This window comes from Microchirus variegatus (assembly GCF_963457635.1).
Source record: "Microchirus variegatus genome assembly, chromosome: 2".
Classification (NCBI taxonomy): domain Eukaryota; kingdom Metazoa; phylum Chordata; class Actinopteri; order Pleuronectiformes; family Soleidae; genus Microchirus; species Microchirus variegatus.
This window is the reverse complement of record NC_139803.1, coordinates 5936376-5962056: the sequence shown is the minus strand read 5'-3', so window position 1 is coordinate 5962056 and position 25681 is coordinate 5936376. Positions and strand designations below refer to the sequence as shown.

At 42.1% G+C, this 25681-nt stretch overlaps 2 protein-coding genes across 2 annotated transcripts in view; one reads left to right on the top strand and one right to left on the bottom strand.

Moving 5' to 3' along the window:
* Positions 1-1260: 1260 nt before the first annotated feature.
* smg8 (SMG8 nonsense mediated mRNA decay factor) lies at positions 1261-5851 on the bottom strand (the record flags this gene model as incomplete). Its single annotated transcript, XM_083910458.1, has 6 exons — positions 1261-1761; positions 1861-2742; positions 3127-3272; positions 3596-4499; positions 5119-5732; positions 5839-5851. 6 exons carry the CDS (start codon positions 5849-5851, stop codon positions 1549-1551), a joined length of 2772 nt encoding a protein of 923 aa, XP_083766584.1. The 3' UTR covers positions 1261-1548.
* A 900-nt stretch (positions 5852-6751) lies between these two features.
* The window catches only part of ppm1e (protein phosphatase, Mg2+/Mn2+ dependent, 1E), a 38994-nt gene continuing 20064 nt past the window's right edge, over positions 6752-25681 (top strand). Inside the window, exons 1-2 of the mRNA XM_083909975.1 lie at positions 6752-6835; positions 6929-7122. Coding sequence (XP_083766101.1) covers positions 6938-7122 — 185 coding nt within the window. The 5' untranslated portion in view covers positions 6752-6835; positions 6929-6937. The remainder of the gene's footprint in view (positions 6836-6928; positions 7123-25681) is intronic.

The window sequence follows — 25681 nt, the reverse complement described above, 5'->3', positions numbered from 1 at the left end:
ACTCACATGCTGCTGCTGCTGTTCATCCGTAAGATGAAGCGTCCGGAGAAAATCTAGCTCAGTGTCTTCTTTTGCCCTATTGTCCGTGATTGTGAGCGCTGAACTTTGGCACACAGCGAGCGTTAAGTGCAGAACTGAGGTGAGAGACAAAAGCAGAGCTGTAAACTGTGATCTGACACACAGGAGGCCGGCTTTTTATTCCACCCCCCGCCTCCTCTACCTGACCACTGGAGACAGGTGGGACGAACAAAACCTGGACACTTGCAGTGGGTTCTTGCTCCTTTTATGGTTCCCGTTGTTGTCGTTTGACACAAACGCCCAGATTTACAGCTGCTGTCAGTGCCAACACGTTTTCCACGGGGCGTTTTTTCTCACGTCACTACAAATAAACAGTGCTCTAAGAAAACTGTGTATGTGTATACATAGAGTTTTTTAAAAAGTGTCCTCGGAGAATCAGAGAGAATAGAAGTATGAACATCAGAAGGAAAAGTCAGATTAAAGCATCTTATATGCTCAAAATAGTCATTATTAAGGACAACAAACAACATAATTGGGTCATAAAGGTGAGAAAGATTTACCACTTAAAAAGGGAAAATAATTATTTGATATTTAGCCGTCAATAAAAATTACATTTAAAATGTAGATTTTCAAGGACATGCGAGTTAATGTGTGTGTGTGTGTGGGTTAGGGTTAGACTATCAATTATAATACAATACACATTCAGTGTGTTGACCAGTGTTTGATCAACTTTATGACCTTGAAACACACTCCTCAGCTTCATTATTAACTTAATTTTACCATCAACATTCCTGTGTGTGTGTGCGTGTGACTTACTGTCAATTTCCTTATTGTTTCTTTGAAACTGTGACGGAAAAACACGAATGATATCGAGACAAAAACAGGAAAAAGTAACGACATTCATGTGTCAATAAAATTAAAGTTTGAACTACATGAGATCACATGCTTCATTTTGTTCATTTTTGTGATTAAATGTCTTCTAATAAACTCATTGATAACTTTTCCTGACACAATCGTACGTCTACAAATATCCATTATATGGACTTTTGTGAGTTTCGAACCTCTTAAACCATTTAAAGCCTCAAAAATGATCCGTCCATCTCTTTCTCGGGGAGGAAGAGAAACCTTCACATCACAGATCTCTCATGATACATCTGACATTTATTCTTCTTTTAATTTACAAAAAAAAAACACAAAGAAATCAACACGCTCAACATGAGCCCAGTGTTCAATGATCGACCCCTTCACCTCAGACTCTGCTTCAATGGCTTCTTACTTTGCTGCTGTTGACCTCTCTTAAATCAAACCTCACCCTTTAAAACATAAACATATAAAGAGAAATCCATGATGCAAATTTTGCCAGTACTTCTGCGTAGCTCGTCGTCAAATCTACAGCTTCTTCGACAAGAGATTTGTTTTTCTGACGTCACAAAGTCAGGTCACTGACAAATTAAACAAACGCATCTTCTCAGCTTGAATACGTAGATGACGACGAAAAAGTGAGAGTGGCTACAGGAAAGTGCTTTCAGTTCACTGTGGTGGAGGGTTGGCCGTGGACGCCTTCAGGATGCCTCGCAGCACCTTGTAGTTGTTGAGTGGCTGGTTTTCTTTGGGCGGGTAACAAGGGCCGTGGTCTGTGGCGTAAGAGTACGGGAACCTCAGCACCCAGTAACCGTCGGGCGGCAACACGATGTCCGTCTGCTCCGGGTGGAAAAGTGGACAGGGAGGAGGACCGGGCTGGACCTGAAGAAAACAACAACGGTTAAACTCACAAATCTCACCGCCTACTGGAAGAAAAACAGCTCTGCAGCAGCAACTACCACCAAAACAAACCCTCTTTACCTGTGGGTTGAGCGTCACTTCCAGCGGAGCGTCAGGCACCACGATAAACAGTCGTGTCAGCTGGGCGTAGTGAGGCTTCAGGCTCCGGCCCTGAGAGGGTGAGGGGATGTACAGCGGCATGTCAGAGTTCAGGACCCTGGTGGCGGGATCTTTGGCGCCCCCTGGCCCCAGCACCTTCACGATCTTATCAGGGCCTGAGCTAATGAAGCGTCGCCCCCTGCTGTCCTCGTACTCAAAGCCCACAAAAGCACGAGCCATGTCGTCCCTCCTGCGGCTGCGTCCCAGACCTCCGGTGCTGCCTCGCTTCCCCACCAGGGTTTTGTTGGGAGCGGGCCACGACGAGGCGCCTCCGTCCAGCGACTCCGTCAAACACGTGTCCTCCTCGGAGCGAGAGCGGATCACCAGGTCCCACGGCAGGAGGAAGGAGGAGCCTGGGATGAAGCCTGGCTGTTCCAGACCGGTGTGGCAGTTGTAGGACTTTGCCGGGCCCAGTTTGAGCAGCGACCAGCTGGAGAACTTGGGTAAGAGGCCTTTAGAGCAGCCAGAGTGCATCATACCAGGCAGGTACTCCACAGTAGACGGCTGCCGGTCGACAAGGCTCGGTCTCTTCTGCTGAACTTGGGTCTCGGTTCCCTCTCCGTCACCGTAGGTCCCCAGACTGTCTGTGGACTGACCCAGACTGAGAGCCAGGCTCAGGCTGGTGTCTCCGGGCGTGTGGCTCTGAGCTGTGCTCGGCTCCTTCAGCCTCTCCGTCTCACCAGACGCCTCCGACGGGAGTCTCTGAGTCGGCTGGTTGCAGGCCGGCGCCGGGTCAGGAGTGCTGGGCTGGAAAACTGGAAACTCAATCCTCTCCAACTTCCCACAGCATTTGTCCTCCAGCATCTGTCAAAGAAGATCGGTGCCATTATGGAACAAATGCAACAAACGTGTAGCTTTTCTAGAAGCATTTTCAATGTTAAGTGACAGCACAAAACATTTTCAAACCTATTTCTGAGTAAAAACTCATCCTGAATTCATATCAAAGTGCAGTTGCTCCAACAGATCTTGCCACAACACAAGGGAAATTCAAAACCAACCAAAAGGACGTTTACAAGGATTCATGAATATATTTGTTATCAGTAACTCATCCTTAATGTTTTTAAGGAGGAAAATAAGGCAAGAAAGCAAGAATCAATCAAAATGAATGTGAACAAGGACACAATTAATACATTTATTATCAATGACTATAAGGTGTACAGTGTTTGAGATCAGCCGGTGACCTCTGACCTGGTAGAAGTCGTGATTGGCAGCCTGGACGTCAAAGGGATCCTCTCGGGGAGCCTGCTTCCTGCCACAGTTACAGGAGCTGGTGGAGCGCCCTCTGCTGTTGTGGTTCAGGATGGGTGGGTTGCGGTCCATGTCTGGCTTCTCTCCTGCAGGAAGTAAAGGTTCAGTTTCATGATTCTATTATTGTTTTTGTCATCCTCCTCCTTTGAAATGTATATAAATGGACATAATTAAAAAAATATTGAGCAGATCTATCTACTCCTATATCCCTTATACATTTATACATATACTGAAGGTTCATATATGCATCTGTGTGTTGCACTCTCAGTAGTCTCTCACTAGTAATTAAAGGTCCAGTGTGTAAGAATGTGTGATATCTAAAAGGTTAAACTCTCCCCAGCGCGTCAGGGAATGAATGCTGTTCCTATGCTTGAAAGTGTGAAAGTCAAGCTCTGATAAAAGTGCTGACCTGACTGAGGGAGGAGGTGGAACTTGTGCACACAGTGCTGGTCGGTCAGACTCCGCTCCTCGCACAGCTGGTGGCCGTTGCTCCAGAATTTGTAGCAGTCCTCGTGAAGCTGCAGCGCGTAGCGTTGGAAGGCGACGCCGCGCGCGTGCTGACTGTAGACGCGCAGAGCCTGCGCCAGCTGGTTCTTGTGCACGGTGGTGGTGTAGTTGTGGGGGAGGTTGGACTGATAGGCGCTGTGCGCCAGCGGCAGAGCTTTCTGACACCTGTTCTCAGAAAACTTTGTGTCGGCATCGAGGAAACCCTCCAACACCTTCAGCTGGCTTTGCACCTTTGTGGACAGTTCGGCGACGTCTTCCTCCGTGTTACTAATGAGGACTTGGTGGAGCCGGGAGGCAACCTGGGCCCATTTCGAGTAGGTCGGCAGCTCAAAGTGCGAAGGCTGTGGGTTGCGGCCGACGCTGTCGTCAAAGCCTTTCTTGGTGAGCACCAGCTCTACGTGCTGCCAGAGGAATTCCTTTAAGCTGCAGTCCACCAGCTGACTGCCCAGAGACATGAGGCCCGAGTCTCCGTTGCAGCTGGCCTGTCGAACCGAACGCCTGGCCTGCTGGTAACGCCGCGGCCCCGACACCAGCGTGGCGGTGTCCTGCTCGCACATGATGCAATTGGAGCGCAGCTGACCAAGCAAGGTCCCCACAGGGTCCTCGTCTGCTGTCGGTATCACGTACACAAACGCTTGGTTGGCCGGCACGGTGAACAAGCAGTTGCTGCTCTGGTTGGTCAGGACTCTGCTTTTGCGGAAAATGCGATAAATTTGGTCCTCCAGGGCATGTTGTAGCCTCCTCCTGGGAGAGTGCTTCTTCGGTTTGTCTGGGTTTCCTCCAGACTCTGAGCCATTTGCCGAAACCTTTTGAATAACAAAGAAAAATTCATTAATAACGAGAATATAAAGCATGTTTGCCGTAAGTCTTTAACTTACAAGCAAAGCATGATAATATTCTTTCAACAGCATGTGCCAAATTAAGTGTTTCAGACATTTCATACACAAAAGCACAGACATAATTATTGCATGATTATGTGATTCCAGCTTCTTAAATTCTCCCTTTTTCAGTTATTCTTAATATAGACATTTTCTGATATATTGTGGACAACTAATCAATACATATTTGTTGTTAAGAGTCCCATTTTATAAATTTTATGAATCTAAGGCACACATAAACTGGGAACATGCCATTGTAAAATTCCTCTTGTATGGCTGAAACACTATCTCAATTATGATTAATCAAAAAAGTGTTTTTTAGAAGAATTAAAACAAGTTTTCTGATTTTCAGCTTCTTAAACTTACTTAAACTATTCACTAGTGTCCTGGTTTCTTTGCTCCATATCACAAAGAAATCATTCAAACTGAACAGACATTTGAGAACATCATTATTTTCACGTTTTATGGACCAAACAAGACAATAATAGACAGATTAAACAATTAGTTATAGTCCTAGCTGCTTGTAATAGTTTTAAAATAGACAGACCTTCAGGGCGCCGTTCATCTGAAAGACGAACAGCAGACGCGGAGGACATGGTCGACAGTTCACCTTCCATTCCTTGGACACCGGGCAATCTTTGATGGCAGCTCGGATCAGAGGCAGCACCTTCTGCCGCAGGGCGTCCAGGGCTCTGAAGAGCCGGTCATAGGTCACGTCGAAGGTCTGGTTCGGGTGCACGAGCAGCAGGACGTGGCACACGGAGAACATGTAGAGCAGGTGCAGGCACTGCTGCCTCTCCAGGCCTTCCCAGAAGTCGTGGGAGTCGGAGTGGCCGGTGCCGGCGCTCAGAGCCTGGCAGGCCCGCAGCAGCTGGCGGAAGTCGCACACGGAGGAGAGCAGCAGGTACAGCACCCGGTTCTCCTGGTTGTAGAACGCCTGGATGTGGCTGTCCGCGGTGTCCTCGTCCTCGCGGCCGAACAGCGGGAAGATGTGTTTGTCTGCCAGGGTGTTGACCAGAGACTCCTTCAGCAAAGACGGCGGCGTGTTACTTTTACCGAAGATACCGACGACACAAAGGCCGTCGTCCCGGTACAAAGCGTCCTCGACGAAGTCTGACTGCAGCAGAGCCGCGATACTCACGGGTCCGGCGGCCATGTTTGCTCGTCAGGGGAATAAAAACACTGACGCACCGGTTTCCGCTTCCGTGAAACAAACAGATCCGAGTAGGCGCAGCGTAATTGTACACTCGGTTCCGTCGTTGCCCACAGTGTGTTTCCATCTTTTTATTTTAATTACTGTGGTTTTATATTTATTGAGCATGTTATTAGATTAATTGATTATAATAGAAAAGTAACGATTTTACGATTTTTAAGACAAACTATTACACATCCTAACATAGTAGTAGAAATCAATATGAATGATTATACTTGGGTAATTACAGCTAAATTACTCTTTCAAATGAATCCAAACCGCTCCATCTGATGAAATAATTTTAATTGAGGAATTAAAGGACCACTTCACGCAAAAATATACAGTTTTTTTTAAAACTAATTTCCAGAAATAAATGTGTAATTTCATCGTTATACAGTGGATCTGATAAACATGTCTCATTCTCACAACAGCAGAGGAAGTTGGGATTGAGAAAATACGTCAGTCACTTCCTTCAAAGAAAATAAAAAAAACATACACTGCTCTTTACTGTGTTTGTCAAGTTTTGTGAGTAAAAGACGTTAAAAAATAAAACAAATAAGTAAATCGAGTTAAACAGCAGCCTTATAATTAATTTAAGATTATTCTTCATTTGACCAAGTGGAAAATAAATGGGTGAAACTGACTTTTAACAGTTTTCTCCAGTGTATAATTCTGTGTTTTTATTAAAAACGAATTTAAACACACTCGTGTGTATATTAAACATATATACGCACGGTGTCTATGAATAAAACCGCCTTCAGAAAACGTCTGCGTACGTCGTAACGTGACGACATCGGGGCTGCGTGCGCGCTCCTGAGCTCGGCGTAAGAAAAAAAACAAAAAAACCTGCACGCTCCTCTGACGTCAGCGCCCCGCTCTGATCACACGAAATCCCCCGGTCACGCGGCGCGCGCTCCCGCTCGGCTCTGTCTGAATGGGGACCCGGTCCAGCCCCGTGACAGCAGCAGCAGCTCCCGTGGTGTAGTATCAGCGCAGACGCCGCGGTCCTCGCATCTACTCCAGTCCGCTGCTTCCACACAGCACACCGGTACTCCACGGCGCGACTCGTCCGGTACCGACACACTTTTAACGGTTACCCTTCACTGTCAGCCCCGGTAAGTCACTACAGGGACTCACTGACTCTGTGTCTTCTTTATGTCTCCAGGAATGAGAAATGATGGCCAGCTCTGCAGCAGAGGAGAAAACCTTCCGCCGGTTCCTGGAGCTCTTCCTTCGGGAGATGAGGACGCCGCTGCAGGAGAGCGACCCGGTGCCCACTCGCCCTTTGTCGGACCTGGTGACTGAGGACGAGGTGGAGGGGGAATGTCTCGACCTGTGTCTCCAGCACCTCTACAAATAGTTAAGTGTCCACTTTCCTCTCGTTTGTTGTTGTTATTTGTGTGTATGTTTTTTTTGTGCCGTTATACGCGGGTGTTTCGTGATTGAGCAGCCGGTACAGGTGCGACCCTGGCCGGTCCGCTCTTCGTGTCCTCCGGCTGCTGTGAGGAGGACACCCGCTGCCTGGGTGTGTCCAGAACCAGGTTAAGACAAGTGTCTGAGGAAGTGAAAAGCAGAAGTTATTCACTCTGTTGTCAACTGACATTGACAGGGCTGGAGGTAGTGGGGGGGGGGGCACTCAAATTATAGGTGAACCCCTGCTTTTGCGTAACAGCGTGACGTCACGGTGATGGTGATGGTGTAGGAGGGGGTGGAAGAAGCCGCTGTCGTGCGGGCTAAAAATAACTCTGGGCCGGTTTACGTTCGTTTCGTTCCAGCCTCGATGATAATCCAGAGCTGCGGTTACATTCCAAAAAATCCACGACCTGCTCGTGACATGTTGGAATACGGCTGCTGTTCACTCGCACGCACGCACACACACACGCACACACACACACTGACATGATAAAGGTGCAATCTGTAACATATAGGCTGCAAAAAAATGTCATCTTCTAACCCAGAATTGTGTTTGTATAAATGTAATCATTGCCTTATAATATTTATGCCTTTTATATAATATGGTACATGTCACAGCATAAATGTGGGATTAGATCTGTGTCATTTTTGTAATCTAAACACCACAAATTCAAAATACACAAATTGCAAATGAAATATTCATATTGTAATGATTCAAAAACATTGTATTTTTATTGTTTGAAAATACACATTTTGTTTGCAATGAACAGAATTTCGTTCTTTGTTTGAGATTATGACCGTGGGCGGAGCTTAGGAAGCTGCCTGCTGATTGGCTACTGACATTTTCACATTTAACACGAGTGCTGTGCAATAGGTTAACGCATGACACGTTTCCATGACGACTGACCGAAAAAACGACGCGCATGACGTCATGTTTTACGCGCCGCGACACCGGGGCCCAGGCACCGTTTATCAGTTAGCTCCGTTAGCTGCGTTAGCTCATTTTAGCTCATTTTAGCTCCGTTAGCGTGCCTACAGTGGAACTGGAGCGGACAAATAACGTTAGCATACCTGTGTACTGCGTACGCGTGCCTCTGTTTTTAAAGTTTTGCGCTACTTTAGAGACTCATTTTAACAATCCGACACCGGAGCCCAGGCACCGTTTACCAGTTAGCTCCATTAGCTGTGTTAGCTGTGTTAGCTCCGTTAGCGCGCCTACAGTGGACCTGGAGCGGACAAATAACGTTAGCGTACCTGTGTACTGTGTACGTGTGCCTCTGTTTTTAAAGTTTAACGCTACTTTAGAGACTCATTTTTACAATCCGGAGTCACGCAAACATGACGTCACGCGCGTCTTTTTTTCGGTCAGTCGTCGTGGAAACGCGGCGCGCTTTAGAGTTTGACAGCACTATTTGATACGTTAGAAACATTGCGCTAACGTTAGACACTTACTGTTATTACATTATATACAAACAAAAAAAGTGTGTTTTTGAATGATTAAAGAGAGATTTTATTTGCAATTTGTGTATTTGGAGTTTGTGCTTCAATTCATAAAGTGTTAAATCTCATTCCGTACATAAAACAACGATAAACGATCACATTTTAAAACTTAACATTTGAGGATAACACGTTTATAAATGGCAGATATATGTTTCTACGTGGTTGTAGCTGTAGAACCAGCATCTTCTCTGTTCCCCTTGTTTTCGTCTGCACTCATCACTGAATCCTTAAGGCATCTTAAGTCTTAGAAACGTGGTGAGCGGTGAAGCTGAGATGAGTCTGAAGCTTTTGAGACACAGAGAGAGATAAAGAGTTAGAGCTGCAGAGAGAGAGCTCTGCCCTGAGCTCTGCTGCCTGCCCTGATTTTGAAATCCAAAATAGGTGCAGAAAGTGTGCTGGGAAAGAACGAGGTGGAAGACTCATCTGGGCCACTGAGTGACGAGGGAGCATGCATGTGTGTGTGTGTGTGTGTCTGAAAGTGTGTGTGTGTGTGTGTGTGTGTGTGTGTGTGTGTGTGTGTGTGTGTGTGTGTGTGTGTGTGTGTGTGTGTGTGTGTGTGTGAGGAGGTCAGGATGCACTCCAGCCGTGATGGAGTGGATGGAGAGCATGTGTTTGTGGCAGCAGGATGGATCGTGTAGTGCTGTCTGGTCCTTTAAGTCAAATAGTTTACTTTTTCCATGAGGAAAAAAACGGCTGTGGCTTCGTTTCAAGTGTGTGACATGATTGTTGCTGGTCTGAATATTTAAAAAACTTCTCATCGACTGGGACTTTGGGTTTACAGACGAAAAGAATAGCAAGGCTAAAGGTCAGAGGAGACACTTACAACTGCTCGTTTTAGCCAAGGTTTGCAGCAGAAAACCGTCTCTGTGTGTACTTATCAAACCTTGAAACAGTACAATAACCTGCACAATCAGACAAACAGACAATCAAAACCATGACTTTGTTGATGAAGCTGCGTTGATGGAGCGTCCTGACAACTACTTATCCTGTGATGTCGATGCCGCGCATTTAAGAGCACATTAGAAGAACAGTCCTGATCAGGGATCGCTAAAATCTAATCATCATAAATGGACTCCATCCAGTCTGCACCCAGTATCCATATATATATATATATATATATATATATATATATATATATATATATATATATATATATATATCCAGTATCCCTGTCAGATGTGGGCTTGTGTGGGCCTTTTCCACAGCACCATTTGGAAAGCAATTCATTAAAACATTAAAAATACAATATTACAAATAAAATAATTTACATTTTGTCTGGTTGTAAAGGATAAGAAAGCACGCAAAGTGTATTATGTATGTAGATCATATATGTAAAACTGAAATTACAAAGATCTTTAGGAAAAAAAACATGATTTTCAATGACACTGTAACATGTTTAAACTCGGGCTGGACCATTATGGCAAAAATATTAGTCACAATTATTTTTGACTGATATTGAAATCATGATTAATAGACACGATATTCATTGATTTCAAAACTTGAGTGTTTATTGAACCACCTATTCTAAAGAACAGCCAGAAATTGCTGAGCCCCCGAAGTGACATGAGGGAAATATATATATATATATATGTATATATATACATATATATATATTTTGTTTTGAAATTTCGAATTTCAAAGTGGAGATCTTGAGTTTCCAAAAAAATATGAAATAAATGTATTTGAAAAAAAAAATTGTTTTCAGAAACTCAAGATCTCGACTTTCTAAAAAAATATGAAATTTTTTTTTTTTAAAAATGTAAATTAAAAAAAATCATAATTTTTTGGAAACTCAAGATCTCGACTTTGAAACTTGAGATCTTGACTTTCCCCCCCCAAAAAAGAAAAAAAATTAGATAAAATTTCAGCATTTTTTGGAAACTTGGAAACTTTTTTTCCCACACACGTCACATGCTTGCTGCAGCTGCACGCTCGAAAAACACCTTGAATGCACCCGTGTTGGGTGCATAGGAATTTATACACCCCCCTCAAATTTTGCCTTTGAGGTTTTCAGGCGGTCTCGAGTGTTAATCAGGGGGGGTCTGACCGCCCTGTATTTCGAACAGTGTATATGTCTGAGGAGATGCTTGTATTTATTGTTCCTGAGTGACTCAGTGGTTCTTTTTTAAATTCAGAGGAAGTGTTTTTTGGAGCGTTTTCCTGCCTCATCACCCCCTGACTTTAGCAACTGATCTAAACCTTCGGTGTTCCCTCGCGTGGCACAGAATCAGGTTTCAGCTCTCACTGACAGCTGATACCGTCTGTGACAGTGTATACGTGATGTGATCACCGTCGACGCCGGAACCGTCAGATGACAAGGTCACTTCTGTTTCACTTCGACTCCTTCATACGCTGTATATATACGTGTTGTCACGGCAACAGCCCGGGAGTCCTCGCTCTGAGTGATAATGGTGTTCTGCAGTTTGTCTGCAGCAGCAGAAGCCATGTTTCACTCCTGATATCTGCCATCTTTTTTTTTGTCTTTATTGCACAGGACAGTGAAGCGTGGACGTTTATATCGTCACACTATTTGAGAAATAGGTTTTAAATCTCGCACGTTTTACTGGAGGCTTTGTAGAAGGTCATACTGAGGTCGTGTTTAGCGCTCGTCGAATCGAGGGAAACAATTGTATGACGCGGGGAATGACGTTGATTTCTTTCCCCCGTGGAGCCTCCTGCTGCGAGTTTACCTGAGGCTGAGAGTAAAGACAATAAAACGGTGAGATTAATGAGGCTAAAAGTCTCTGTAGAGATGCAGAGGTCACGGAATCAGCCACAAGGCAACATATCGTTCTTTTAATAGACACAGTGTTCACTTCTTCTTCTTCTTCTTCTTCTTCTTTTGAGTTCCGTCTTTGATCCTGAGGAATATTTAGCTGCTAATGTGACACGCTGTTCCTCGGAGTGTTTCACAGAATGTGTCCGGTGTTTGATAAAGAGCAGCAAACTAACTCTGAGCATCCTGCAGTATTCCGGACGGACGGAATGACGGACGGACTAAAATGAATACCTTCCTTTGCGCGTATGTCCTTCACATTTTGCAGGATTGTTTAGTGGGTGAATATCTCCAGGAATTTTTTTCATTTTGTCCAAAAACCTTTTTTTGAATTCTTCGTGAATTTTTACGCGTTTTTTTTTTGCGGGGGAATGTGAGAAATGTGTAAACAGCACTTTACGATCTTGTCAACACGATAACTTGACAAATATTCGACATATTGATGTCAAACTGGCACTGTCCATGCCTCTTACAAGTATCTTGGACAAGTTCGAAGATGGGTGACCTTGACCTACTTTTCAAAGTCACAGCTGCACTTGTAACTTGTAAAATAGCCAAAACCGGCACTTTACAAGCTTGTCAACACGATAACTTGACAAATATTCGACATATTACTGCCAAACTGGCACTGTGGATGCCTCTTACAAGTATCTTGAACAAGTTCGAAGATCGGTGACCTTTACCTACTTTCCAAGGTCACAGCTGCACTTGAAACTTGAAAAATAGCCAAAAACCGGCACTTTTCAACCATGTCAACGCGATAACTTGACAAATATTTATTGTATTGCTGCCAAACTGGCACTGTGGATGCCTCTTACAAGTATCTTGGACAAGTTCGAAGATGGGTGACCTTGACGTACTTTCCAAGGTCACAGCTGCACACCACATGTCCAAAGTGGCCTTCATTGCCTATGCAAATTTTGCTTTAAAATTGGCATAAAAATGTGGCCGCATGGACTCAGCGTGGAGCATTAGTAGTCGTCGACTATCACCACTCTAGTTTTTCTTGAATGTAAATGTGGTAAACGTCACTGCGTGGGTCTCACTGGGATTATTTTTCATCTCAATAATTCATAATTCAAGGCTGCTGTGACATGAGGTCACATCCCTGTTCTCTGAGCTGAAAGATGCTTTTTTGTTGTAATAATAATAATAATAATAAGCTTTTTATATGTACTTTACAAAGGCGGCCATCTTATAACTTGATATAATTGTTGTATATCTGCTCCTGGTCTCTTTCTTCCTCCCATTTTATCCTTTCACCACAACCTGTCTTGGCAGATGACACCTTTGAGTCTGGTTTTGTCATGGTTTTTTGTCTCTCCATTGTTGCCTCGAGTGTTTGCTCATTGTGTGAATAGTTGGGTTTTCTCAGCTCTCCATGATGTTGTTGTAAAATACAAATTTTATTTTATTTTATAACCTTGAATTTAATTGAATTAAGATAAGATATAGAGTCCTTTATTCGTCCCACAGTGGGGAAATGTACAGCAGCAAGACGGTAAAGTGACGGATAATAAATAATAAGCATGCATTAGCAAGAAAAGTACAATATAAAAAGATATTAACACTGAGACTCTATTTACTAAGTTAAATAGAATAGAATGTATAGTGTACACAATAGACAATTTCCAGAATATATACAGTATGGACTAGAAACATTATAGACAGAGATGGAGCATGGGATATTAATTGTGCACTGCTGTGTTTCTGCAGCAGCTTGAACGGACAAATCAGCCAGTGCATGAGTTTTGTGTTTTGAAGAAGCAGTAGCTTACTATAAACACTATAAAACCTTATAATATAAGGAGTTGTGTATTATTCCCACTGCAGAGCACTAAGGGTTAAGTGTCCTGTGGTCATGTATATTGCGGTTTGGCACTTGACTTTGGCCTCTGTCTCTGTTTAGTGAACACAAAGCAGAGATGTTTGGTTGAATTACAGTCGACGTGTGACACATGAAGGAAGGTGTGCAGCCTGCGGAAGTTGTTGATCGTCAAAGCACGAGTCACACATTTGTTAAATCACACACACACACACACAGGACTGTGAATGTAAACCTCATGAGTGGAGAAGCTAATTAAACCCAGCAGGATTTTCTCTTTTATTTTTTACTACATTATGATTTAACGATCAGAAGAAATGCCTCAGTTTGAAATCAGAGTCTACCTCGGTTTATAACTCCTGTATTTTGTCGTCGTGCAGGACTTGACAGTGAACCCTCTGAGGAGGACACACACACACACACATTAAAGACGTGATTCCCAGCTGCCTGCAGGAACATGGATCACACATCCATGTGTGTGTGTGTGTGTGTGGGTGTCCACACAATCCCAACCCCCCCCCCCCCATCAACACACACACATTCACACACAGAGGGGATCTCTCCTCTCCGCTCAAGTCTATTATTAGCTGTTCAACCCAGAGACAAACTAATGACACGTTGGGATGATTCACCCGCGCTGCTGCTGCTGCTGCTGCTGCTGCTGCTGCTGCTGCTGCTGCCTCCGACTATCATTACACAGCTACAGTAGACAGCCGTGTAGGATGGCTGGCCACCACAAACACACACACGCCACCACAGTCTGCTTCCACACCGGCGACAAATGTCCGTGTCCTTGAGACACTGAACATATGTTCACAGAGGATTTTCCACGCGAGACGTTACTTCAGATTTCCCTTCATCTCAGCGCTCACTGCTCGTCCACGCGTCGTCTTTATGCCGGGGTTTTAAAGCTCACATAGAGTGGTCCTGTTGCACATATATGTTAGTTATGGAGGTCTACTTACATATATTAACTTGTTTTTATGGTCAAAAACCTCCTAGTTGCTGTAAACGAGCCGATAGAAATCCTCTTTTCTGACGCTGTTTCCCAGTCGCGAGATTTGAGACTCAACTCTCTCAACCCGGAAGTGACATATTCAGCACACCCGCTCTCAGAAGCGCAGCGCCCCCCTCTGGAGCGGTGGATGCACTGCTACTCATTATCAAAACATTGTTTTAACAATGTTTAAATATAGCTTCTTCACGACTCCCCGCCGCAGTCCCTTTGACGACCTTTGACCCGGAGTCAGAAGACACTGTCGCTCGTGAAACACCTCCACAGCGGACGTTATTCTTCTTCTGCGGTTCAATGTACGCAACTGGATGTGCCCGGACTAGTGCCCGGACTAGTGCCCGGACTAGTGCCCGGAGCAGGACAATCGGCTGTTCCGGAGAACCGCTGTTTACGTAACTATAACAGGTTTTTTCAGAGATCTCGCTGAGCCCGAGATGACAAAAAAACACAGCGTTCTCAGCAGTGGCTGAACTGTTTGTTTAGAACCTTCAGGGCTTCATAAACAAGGTAATGACGCAGATACACACTAAAAAAACAGCCTTAATTTGAACTTCCGTTCTAGTTCCGCTTTAAATGTCCATTATGTCAGAATGAGTCCGTACGTTTACATGCACAGTTTAATCGAGCTAAGACCATAGTCCGACTAAGACAGACAACCTGAATCCAAGTATATATGCGTCTATGAGCGAGTCGTATTAACTCAGCTTCCTGTTGACCTTTAGGTCTGTGATGGATGGGGATGGTGCCTTGGTTCTTGTATGTTTGTACCTGCTGTACCCACTCCTTTGATTGTTTAGCGATCGCACTAAAACTAGAAACTCCTCAAGGGGTTTTTATTCACGAGGACTTCCCTCGGGCCAATCCGGCAAATTAGGATGCTGCAGGATACCACAGAGGAGAGGAAACACTGAAGAGAATAACAGCAGTCATGTCCACTTGTAGACACACACACACACGCACGCACGCACGCACGCACGCACACACACACACTCCCACTCCACAGGGGCTGTTTCACACATAACTGGTGTGTCTCTGGTGACCACTTCAGCTGTGGTGAATTAGAGTAATCTGCGCAGACTGAAGACAGATTAATTAACAGTCAGCGAGAACATTGTGAGCAATAAATCTGATGACAAACACAAAACAGTCTTCCGCAAAGACTCAGACACAACGTTAATCAAGCGAAATTAACACAACGGCGATATTAAATTACTCCTCATTAAATCAGCAAATATACTGTAACCAATCCGACATGCCCAGAAGATTGTCATTTTCCAAATAATTAAGTTACCGTGTCATTAAATAGAAAATATACGCAGGATAATGACCTATAATTATGAATATGGTTCATAGTTAATCTCCATTACAGGTTCTGACACCTGCAGTAAACAGTATATAATCTGGACCTGGATTATAAATGTGCAAAAACCTCACTAATGCAAGGGTTTGCATAGGAATCCACACACTGTCTGCAGCACAGCAGTTTTAGGAGTGTGTGTGTGTGTGTGGCGCTGACATGGGCTCCAATTACACGGGCGAAAAACATCTACTTATGTAGTCATGGAAGTGCGTGTGGAACAAAGTGTGGAGCAGCCTGCTGTCCACCCTGATGTCCACATCTGCTCCGAGGTGGCGCAGATATATCAGGAGCTCAGAGGCTGCACTTTGGGTCAAACTGTTCGTCGAGTTGGAGTCAGGAGAGAAGAGTGATGATGTGTTTGTTCAATGTGAGCAGCTGGGACCTCCATGTTTTAGACGTCGCCCTGCTCCAACGCACCCGACTCAAATGAACCGCTCGTTATCGGGCGTCTGCAGAGCTTTGATGACGAGTGGATCATTTGAATCAGGTGTTTACAATGTGAAGGATTCAGAAACACTGCTCGAGCACGTGGACTTTTTAGATGACATATATACAGAGCCCTGGTGCACCTGACCTCCAGAGAGTTCTTATGCACGTTAACTTCCTCAAAAATGACCTCAAATCCACAGATATTACACTATCTTGGGCAAAAGTTGGACAAAAGTTTGGGGTCACCTCTACATTTTTTTGCGTGTTTTCCATTAAAAGTCACACTTTTATTCATCAAAAGAGTTACAAAATGAATGGAAACTATTCTCAAAACATTGACGAGATTAGAAATAATGATTTTTATTCAAAATAAAGCTGTGCTAACATCATTGCACAAGGGTTTTATAACCATCCAACCGCCTTCTAAGGCAATGTACGATGAGAACACTCTCTGTACACCTGTGTACATGTACGTATTCCATTAAAAATATTATGTATATGTATTTCGAGCTGATTATTTGAATCAGGTGTGTACAGTGTAAAGGATTCAGAAACACTGCTCAAGCACATAGACTTTTTAGATGTATATATACAGAGCCCTGCCAAGTTTCCAGAGTTTTTATGCACGTTAACTTCCTCAAAAATGACCGCAAATCCACACGCACTCCTGTTCAAAAGTTTGGGGTCACCTCGACAATTTGTTTGTGTGTGTTTTCCATTAAACGTCACACTTTTATTCATCAAAAGAGTCGGAAAAATTAATAGAAAAGATTAGAAGGGTTAGAAATAATGATTTTTTAAATTCAAAATAAAGCTGTTTTAAGCTGCGCTAACATCGTTGCACAAGGGTTTTCTAACCACCCAATCGCCTTCTAAGGCAACGAGCAAACACAATGTACCTATGTACATATTCTATTAAAAAAACAAACGTTTCTGATTCATTTAATGCTATATTCATTGAAAAAAGAGCTTTTACTTCAAAAATAAGGACATTTCTGACAGTCAGAGTTAAATGACCTTGCGGTTCATAATGAGCTAAGAAAGCTTTTCATTATTAGCATAAAAAGACATTTCGTGGGCAGGATGAAGCTGCATTCACGGCGTCAGCGGTGATTGGGAAATTACGCCGTGAACCAGATGAGTTTTCATCTGCACTGAGAACATGAACACGAGCACAAGTGAATGCAGACAAATGAGAGCATCCACTCCAGTCCCACATGGACTGTCTCAGAATGAAGTGACCTCCTTCTGAGCTGAACTAGTTTCACTGGAAATGGCTCACTTTATTAGGTACATGCGACTCCTCATACAGGGGTCCCCATATGAGTTTTGTACTGTTCTTATCTGCTCCCTGATTCTCTGTAAACTCACCACCTTACTTCCATCTTGTCTAAGGGCTCTTTCACACCACTAGTTGGATTATTTGATCCGCACCAGGCAATACAATTGTTATTATGTAACATATGACTCCAGTGTGGTCCGCTTTCACAACAGCAAACCAACCAAAATGGGCCCGATTGACGTTTCATCAACGTGTTTATATCTTCCGGTAGAAAAGCGCCAATTTTGACTCACTACGGAGCAACACGTTCGCACATTGCTACTTGCTCCTATCTTTGTTTATTACGTTCTCTGTATTGGCCATTTTTTGGCAAAATATCCAATTTGAGAATGAGTCGCGGCTGCGTCTGGAGAACAATCTGCTGATGCGCCGGAGTCGGCGAAGACGTGTAGCGCGCCATTTCAGGCAGAGGAGACACGCTATTTTCATGAATGTGGTTGCGGTAACTATGAGACGAAGATTGCTCCAAAGACCTACAAGGTAGACTATGTCCATGGCATGTACTGCAGAATACTGCAGACCGAGACCACCTCTTTTTGGCGGTCTCCGTCCGCTCGATTTGGTGCGGACCCGAGTGCGATCGATGCTTTCACACCAACGAAAACGAAACGAACCAGAGTTTTTGGTTCGAATGGATCGTTTGGTGCGCACCAACTGCTGTTGGTGTGAAAGCGCCCTAAATGCGTTGAATCGCTCTGACTGGACCCACCAGACACAGTCCTACTTATTTTTCCGTCCACGTTCACCATCTGTCTGCGTCCACTGGCTTTTCAGTCTGCAATCAGAGCAACGTGAGGCCAGGAGATTTGATCTCCCTGGAGATCCACGTCCACCGAGACCACCGAGGCATATAGTAACAGCGAGGCTTTACTTTCTAGAGCACCTCTGAAAAAGTGAGGCTGTTTTAGACTTTGTCAGCCTGGTTTCATTTAGAAAGAAAAAAAAAAGAGGGGGTTTTTCTGTGGATTTTAGAAGAAACACAGCGTGGGGGAAACTTCTCTTCTACTTGTTTGGGTGTCTCTGTACATGGGAATGCTTCTTTTTCTGTTCCTTCTGGTTCTCGATCCCTTTGAAATGACTTGCTGGAATAATCCCTTAATCAGAGTGTTGCTGGGATTATCACTGATGGCAACCTCAGGACTCAGGCCTCCACCAACGCTGGCAACTGAGCCTGCAGTAGACTAATGGAACCTCTCCACAGTGACTTGATTGATTTGTGCTGTATATAATTGTGTTATTTAAAGATAAGCAATGGAATTGTACCACATTAGATTTGAGATTAAACATCTAATCTGCAGAAGTGAGTTGTGTATAAGACTTTTGTGGCTTGAAGGTCCAGTGTGTAACATTTAGGAGGCTTTATTGTGTATAAAAAATGAAGTTTTTGTGGTTTTAGATTAAATATGTGGTCAGGGAAAGGGTCTTGCTTCATGGAGGCCACCATTTGCACCATGTTTTGAAGCTGAAGGAGATCAACATATCCTCTCTGGTACATTATGATGAGGCCTCTGTTGTTCCCTGAGGGTGCGATCTGCAGTCTCACCACTAGATGTCACTTTTTCTCAAACACTTGACCTTGAAGACAAGTTTGAAAATCTTATTATTCCTATATTTTAGCTCTTAATCGTCACCGTTGTTGTTCCTTGTTGGTAATTTACTTCCACGTATGCAGATGAATTCTGATTCACAGCTGAACTTCTCGTCTGGAAACAGATTGTGTTTGTTTGAAAACCAGAGGTGGAAAGAGTTACTGAAATATTCTACTCAAGTAAAAATGATCACTATTTTGATCAGATTTCACGTGCAAGTACAAATAAAAGTAGTTTGTTTAAAATGCACTCAGAGTAAAAGTTACTTTTTTATGACAAGGTTATTTCTTGTGTCGTCCAAAATGGACACAATTAGGGCACACAAATCTCACATTAATTGTTTTTAAATTAAAGCTTCAAAACTTTACAAATTAAAGTCAGTCAACGTGGGTCAAAGGTCACAAATGTCACTCACTCAGGGACCTTAATGGACGCTAATTCACCTGTCCTCATAATTCACCTGTCCTCATCATGTCCTCATCATTCACCTGTCCTCATCATGTCCTCATCATTCACCTGTCCTCATCATTCACCTGTCCTCATCATGCCCTCATCATGTCCTCATAATTCACCTGTCCTCATCATGTCCTCATCATTCACCTGTCTTCATCATTCACCTGTCCTCATCATAACCTCATCATTCACTTTTCCTCATCATTCACCTGTCCTCATCATTACCTCATCATTCACCTGTCCTCATCATGTCCTCATCATGTCCTCATCATTCACCTGTCCTCGTCATGTCCTCATCATTCACCTGTCCTCATCATTCACCTGTCCTCATCATGACCTCATCATTCACCTGTCCTCATCATTTCCTCATCATTCACCTGTCCTCATCATTCACCTGTCCTCATCATTTCCTCATCATTCACCTGTCCTCATCATTCACCTGTCCTCATCATGACCTCATCATTCACCTGTCCTCATCATGACCTCATCATTCACCTATCCTCATCATGACCTCATCATTCACCTGTCCTCATCATGACCTCATCATTCACCTGTCCTCATCATGTCCTCATCATTCACCTGTCCTCATCATGTCCTCATCATTCACCTGTCCTCATCATGTCCTCATCATGTCCTCATCATGACCTCATCATTCACCTGTCCTCATCATGACCTCATCATTCACCTGTCCTCATCATTCACCTGTCCTCATCATGTCCTCATAATTCACCTGTCCTCATCATGTCCTCATCATTCACCTGTCCTCATCATTCACCTGTCCTCATCATGACCTCATCATTCACCTGTCCTCATCATGTCCTCATCATTCACCTGTCCTCATCATGTCCTCATCATTCACCTGTCCTCATCATGTCCTCATCATTCACCTGTCCTCATCATGACTTCACCATTCACCTGTCCTCATCATGTCCTCATCATTCACCTGTCCTCATCATGTCCTCATCATTCACCTGTCCTCATCATTCACCTGTCCTCATCATGTCCTCATTATAATATCAACTTATCCTGTTACTAACATGTAGAAGTCAGGTGTTGAACATAATAATCGGACAAAAATCTGCATGTTTCAACACACAGATGCTGAAAACAGCCATGTTGAATCATAATGTACGTGACGCACACGGTGGACGTACAGTAAGACGCGAAAGCGTTTGTCATAGTTTAGTTGTCGTATTAGCCAACAAAGAGTGTGTTTTCATCAGTATTGTCAGATCAGTCAGTGTGTGTGTGTGTGTGTGTGTGTGTGTGTGTGTGTGTGTGTGTGCGTGTTAGCACAGTGGAGAGAGACAGCGGTGACGAGTGACGACAGTCACAGTCGTGCAGTGTGTGTTTTTACATTCTCTTGTTCACTGCAGCTGCAGGAGGAACAAGCAGAGAGCACCCAGAGGACGAGCATGCAAATACATGGGGAATATATGCAAACTGCACACACACACACACACACACACACACACACACACACACACACACACACACACACACACACACACACACACACACACACACACACACACACACACACACACACACACACACACACACACACACACACACACACACACCAGTAGCAGCAGCACGTCAAAAACAGCAGCCATCTTGTCAAATGCTTTCAACATTTATCTGTAAAAACGTAGAGTTTTATTGTCTATTATTCCGAGGAAAACAGCATTCCATTAATGTGATTGTGATCATTTGTCAAAAATCACCAGTTTGTGTTATTTGTGTACAGTTTATTCGTGTAACTTCTGGGAGAAAAAGGCAGCTAGCCTAAGCTTTTATTTATGCAAGTTATTTTTTTTATACAGTAAGTTTTTATTTGTTTTGAATAAATAAATGTTAATTTTTGTCTTAACTTTGCCTTTGTGTGATCACATGATCACATTATCTTATACAAACTCTATTGTTTTGATGCCATAATTTGCCTTAACACACTATGCATTTTTGAATCGAGAATCAATTTTGCAATAGCAAGAGTTATTAGAGATAATTCCGAAAAAAATTACTCTGAAAAACAGGGGGGAAAAAATTACTCCGAAAAACAGAAAAAAAATTACTCTGAAAAACAGGGAAATAAAAATTTGCACGAAAAACAGAAAAAAATGACTCTGAAAAACAGGGGAAAAAATTTGCACGAAAAACAGAAAGAAAATTTACTCTAAAAACAGAAGAAAAAAAATGACTCAGAAAAACAGAAAATAAAATTAGACAGAAAAACAGGGAAAAAAATATTAGTCAGAAAAACAGAAAAAAAAATATTCAAAAAATCAAACAAATTAATTACTGAGAAAACCGAGTTTTTTTTTTCAAGTGAATGCAATACGCTTCCGTTTGAATCAAATCGTGAGCCTAAGAATTGGAATCGAATCGTGAGCTAACCAAAGATTCACATCCCTAGTCATTCGTCTTTATTTTCATATTTTATGCCATGACGGTGCAGTTTTGTCACTGATGTTCCCGTTTAGATGAGAATAGACGACAAAGTGTGTGAACTAACAGTGGTGGTCAAGTGAATTTGTGTTTACGTTGTCTTTAAGATGAGTTTAATGACCTTTAACGAATGCGTTGACGCTCATTTTTCCCTCACGCGTTCCCTTCCATTCCCTCGTGGACGTACGGACGTAATAGATCGGCTCATTAGAGCAGCGGCGGTTGTTACTTCGTGATGATGATTCACCAGTTTAATCAAACTCCACAGTTCTCTCTCTCTGGAGAGTTCACATTAAAGCCGTCTTCCTCGGTGGGTTTGTTGTCGTCATGTGACGCTGTATTGGGAGTTGCTCGTTATTGATTTTGGGCCAATTAGTGTTTTACAGCTTCAGCGTGACATTTAATCTGAAAGTAAGTGTTTAGTTGCATTTATAATGAGTTATAAATTTATTTCTTCAGCAAATCTGTGGACACATTTAAAAGAGGAGTAGAATAAATGTGTCTTATGATGATCATTTTTGTTTGTAACTAGAATACAGAGGAATCTCCTCTCAGTCTGTTTCAGCACTGACTCACATTGACGTCTCTAAAACAGGTGCTTTCATTAATGTCAGCTCTGCAGGGAGAGGCCCATATATGTGGAAGTGCCGTGACCTTCAAAAGTGCAGTGTCGCTGCAGCGTTTATGTGGACGCACGCTTTTCACGCATTAAGCGTTTCCGTGGCGTCTGACGTCTTCTTGATGGGCGTCTTTTTGTGCCCATAATTCAAACGATGAGTCGTGTGTCTCTGGCACGCGAGCGGAATGCAAAGCAGTTCAGCTCACATTAACGTGCAGGATAGCTCCCTACCTGTGTGACCTTGACAAATGTTTTTTGAACAGCCACACATCAACTTATTGAATTATCTGAATGAGAGAAAGCAGCGTGACTGCAACGCTGAGCTGTTTGAAATAAACTGGAGGATATCATATGATAAAAATGAGCAGATTTCTCACATTCTAATTACAGACTCAAGGATTTAGAACTGTATTCATGTTTGTCAAGTATTATATCAAGGCTATACCTTTATTTAAGAGAGGAGGGGTTTTACAGCAGCTGCTTTCTGTGCTCTGGGTTTAACTTGATAAGCAGTTTAATACTGGGTCAAAACAGATGGTTCACGATGAGATGGAGTCAACGCGGAGAGGCTCCCTGATCATTTGGAATTTTGGGAATTAATGAGAATAAACTAGAGAGGGAATTTTAGGCAAATACAAATACTTTCCATCAACTTTAGCTGGTGTAAAAAATACCTCCACACTGGACGGCGTATGTGGCATTTTGCTGGTAAATAAGACGACAAAAAACATAGTTTTTAAAGTCAAAACTCTTGATTTTATGTCGTCCTTTGGCCTCAAGATTATTTTCAATATTTAAATTTTTTTTTTACCAACTATATTTATATTTATATTTCAAATTTGAAAATTGTATAACTTTATAAGTTTATTTTAGTCCAATTAATTCCCATAAATACCCATTTATTCCCATGGAAATGTTCCAACTTGCAATGTTCCTAACTTCTTTTAGCCATTCTACACTTTTAGCTGTGCATTCCTTATTTATTTTGTTTTGTTTTGTTTTGTTTTGTTTTGTTTTGTTTTGTTTTGTTTTATTATTTTATTTTATTTTATTATATTCTATTTTATTTTATTTAGTTTAGTTTAGTTTTATTTTATTTAGTTTAGTTTAGTTTTATTTTATTTTATTTTATTTTATTTTATTTTATTTTCCATCCATCCATCCATCCATTATTTTTTTTAATTTTTTTTTTATTTTATTTTATTTTATTTTATTTTATTTTATTTTCCATCCATCCATCCATCCATCCATTATTTTATTTTATTTTATATTATTTTATTTTCCATCCACCCATTATCTTTTTTATTTTTTTTTTATTTTATGAGCGTTGGTTAATCACAGGTGGAGCTGCTCCTGCGCAGCGCTACTACTTTCCGTGACTTGGTACATTCCACTGCTCCTCCCCTCTGTGTCGATATATTTGGAACGTTCCACTTTGTGTTTACCGGTCGGAGCTTCTTCTTCGTCTAGACAGAAGCCGGACGAGGACAGCGGGACAAACACGTGGTAACTGCTGCTGAACAATGATTCACACGTGATGTTATGTTCTCTGCAGACGCTGCGTTTACACGCGCTGTTCACATCCGCACTGAGCGATCCGATCACAGGTGTTCACATTACACCTGCTGCTGTAGCTCATGTGACGTCACTGCTCCGCATGTAAACACACGATCGCCATCTAACCGTGCACGTGTGTGTGTTATCAATACAATTGTCATACTTCATATAGTCATATAGTAAGACAACAAGTCCTAGTGTACTATGTCAACAAAAACTGTCCAAATATAACTGTAAAAACATGTCCTAGTAATATATGAACAAAAAATGTCTTAATATAAATGTAAAATCATGTACCAGTATAGTATATCAACAAAAACTGTCCAAATATAAATGTAAAACATGTCCTAGTATAGTATATTGTCAAAAACTGTCCAAATATAAATGTAAAATCATGACCTAGTATAGTTTGTAAACAAAAACTGTCCAAATATAAATGTAAAAACATGTCCTAGTATAGTTTGTCAACATAACTGTCCAAATATAAATGTAAAATGTCCTAGTATAGTATATTGTCAAAAACTGTCCAAATATAAATGTAAAATCATGTCCTAGTATAGTTTGTCAACAAAAAATGTCCAAATATAAATGTAAAAAACATGCCCTAGTATAGTTTGTCAACAAAAACTGTCCAAATATAAATGTAAAAACATATCCTTTTATAGTTTGTCAACAAAAAATGTCCAAATATAACTGTAAAAACATTTCCTAGTAGTATATGAACAAAAAATGTCCTACTATAAATGTAAAATCATGTCCTAGTATAGATTGTCAACAAAAACTGTCCAAATATAACTGTAAAAACATGTCCTAGTATAGTTTGTCAACAAAAACTGTCCAAATATAACTGTAAAAACATTTCCTAGTAGTATATGAACAAAAAATGTCCTAATATAAATGTAAAATCATGTCCTAGTATAGTATATCAACAAAAACTGTCCAAATATAACTGTAAAAACATGTCCCAGTAATATATGAACAAAACATTTCCTAATACAAATGTAAAATCATGCCCTAGTATAGTTTGTCAACAAAAACTGTCCAAATATAAATGAAGAACATGTCCTAGTATAGTATTTTGTCAAAAAATGTCAAAATATAACTGTCAAAACATGTCCTAGTATAGTATATGAACAAAAAATGTCCAATTATAATAGTAAAATCATGTCCTAGTATAGTATATGAACAAAAACTGTCCAAATATAAATGTAAAAACATGTCCTAGTATAGTTTGGCAACAAAAACTGTCCAAATATAAATGTAAAAACATGTCCTAGTATAGTTTGTCAACAAAAACTGTCCAAATATAAATGTAAAAACATGTCCTAGTATAGTATGTCAACAAAAACTGTCCAAATATAAATGTAAAATCATGTCCGAGTATAGTTTGTCAACAAAAAATGTCAACATATAAATGTAAAAAACATGTCCTAGTATAGTTTGTGGAAAAGTGATGCTCACACATTCATCACACGCAAGTCTAATTCATGTGTTAATTATATTTCAGCAGCAGTTACCCAACACCTGATTATACGGTGGCAGGCTCGGAACCACAACAGCAGGGTGGGGGTTGTGCGGGTCCAAGACCCTCT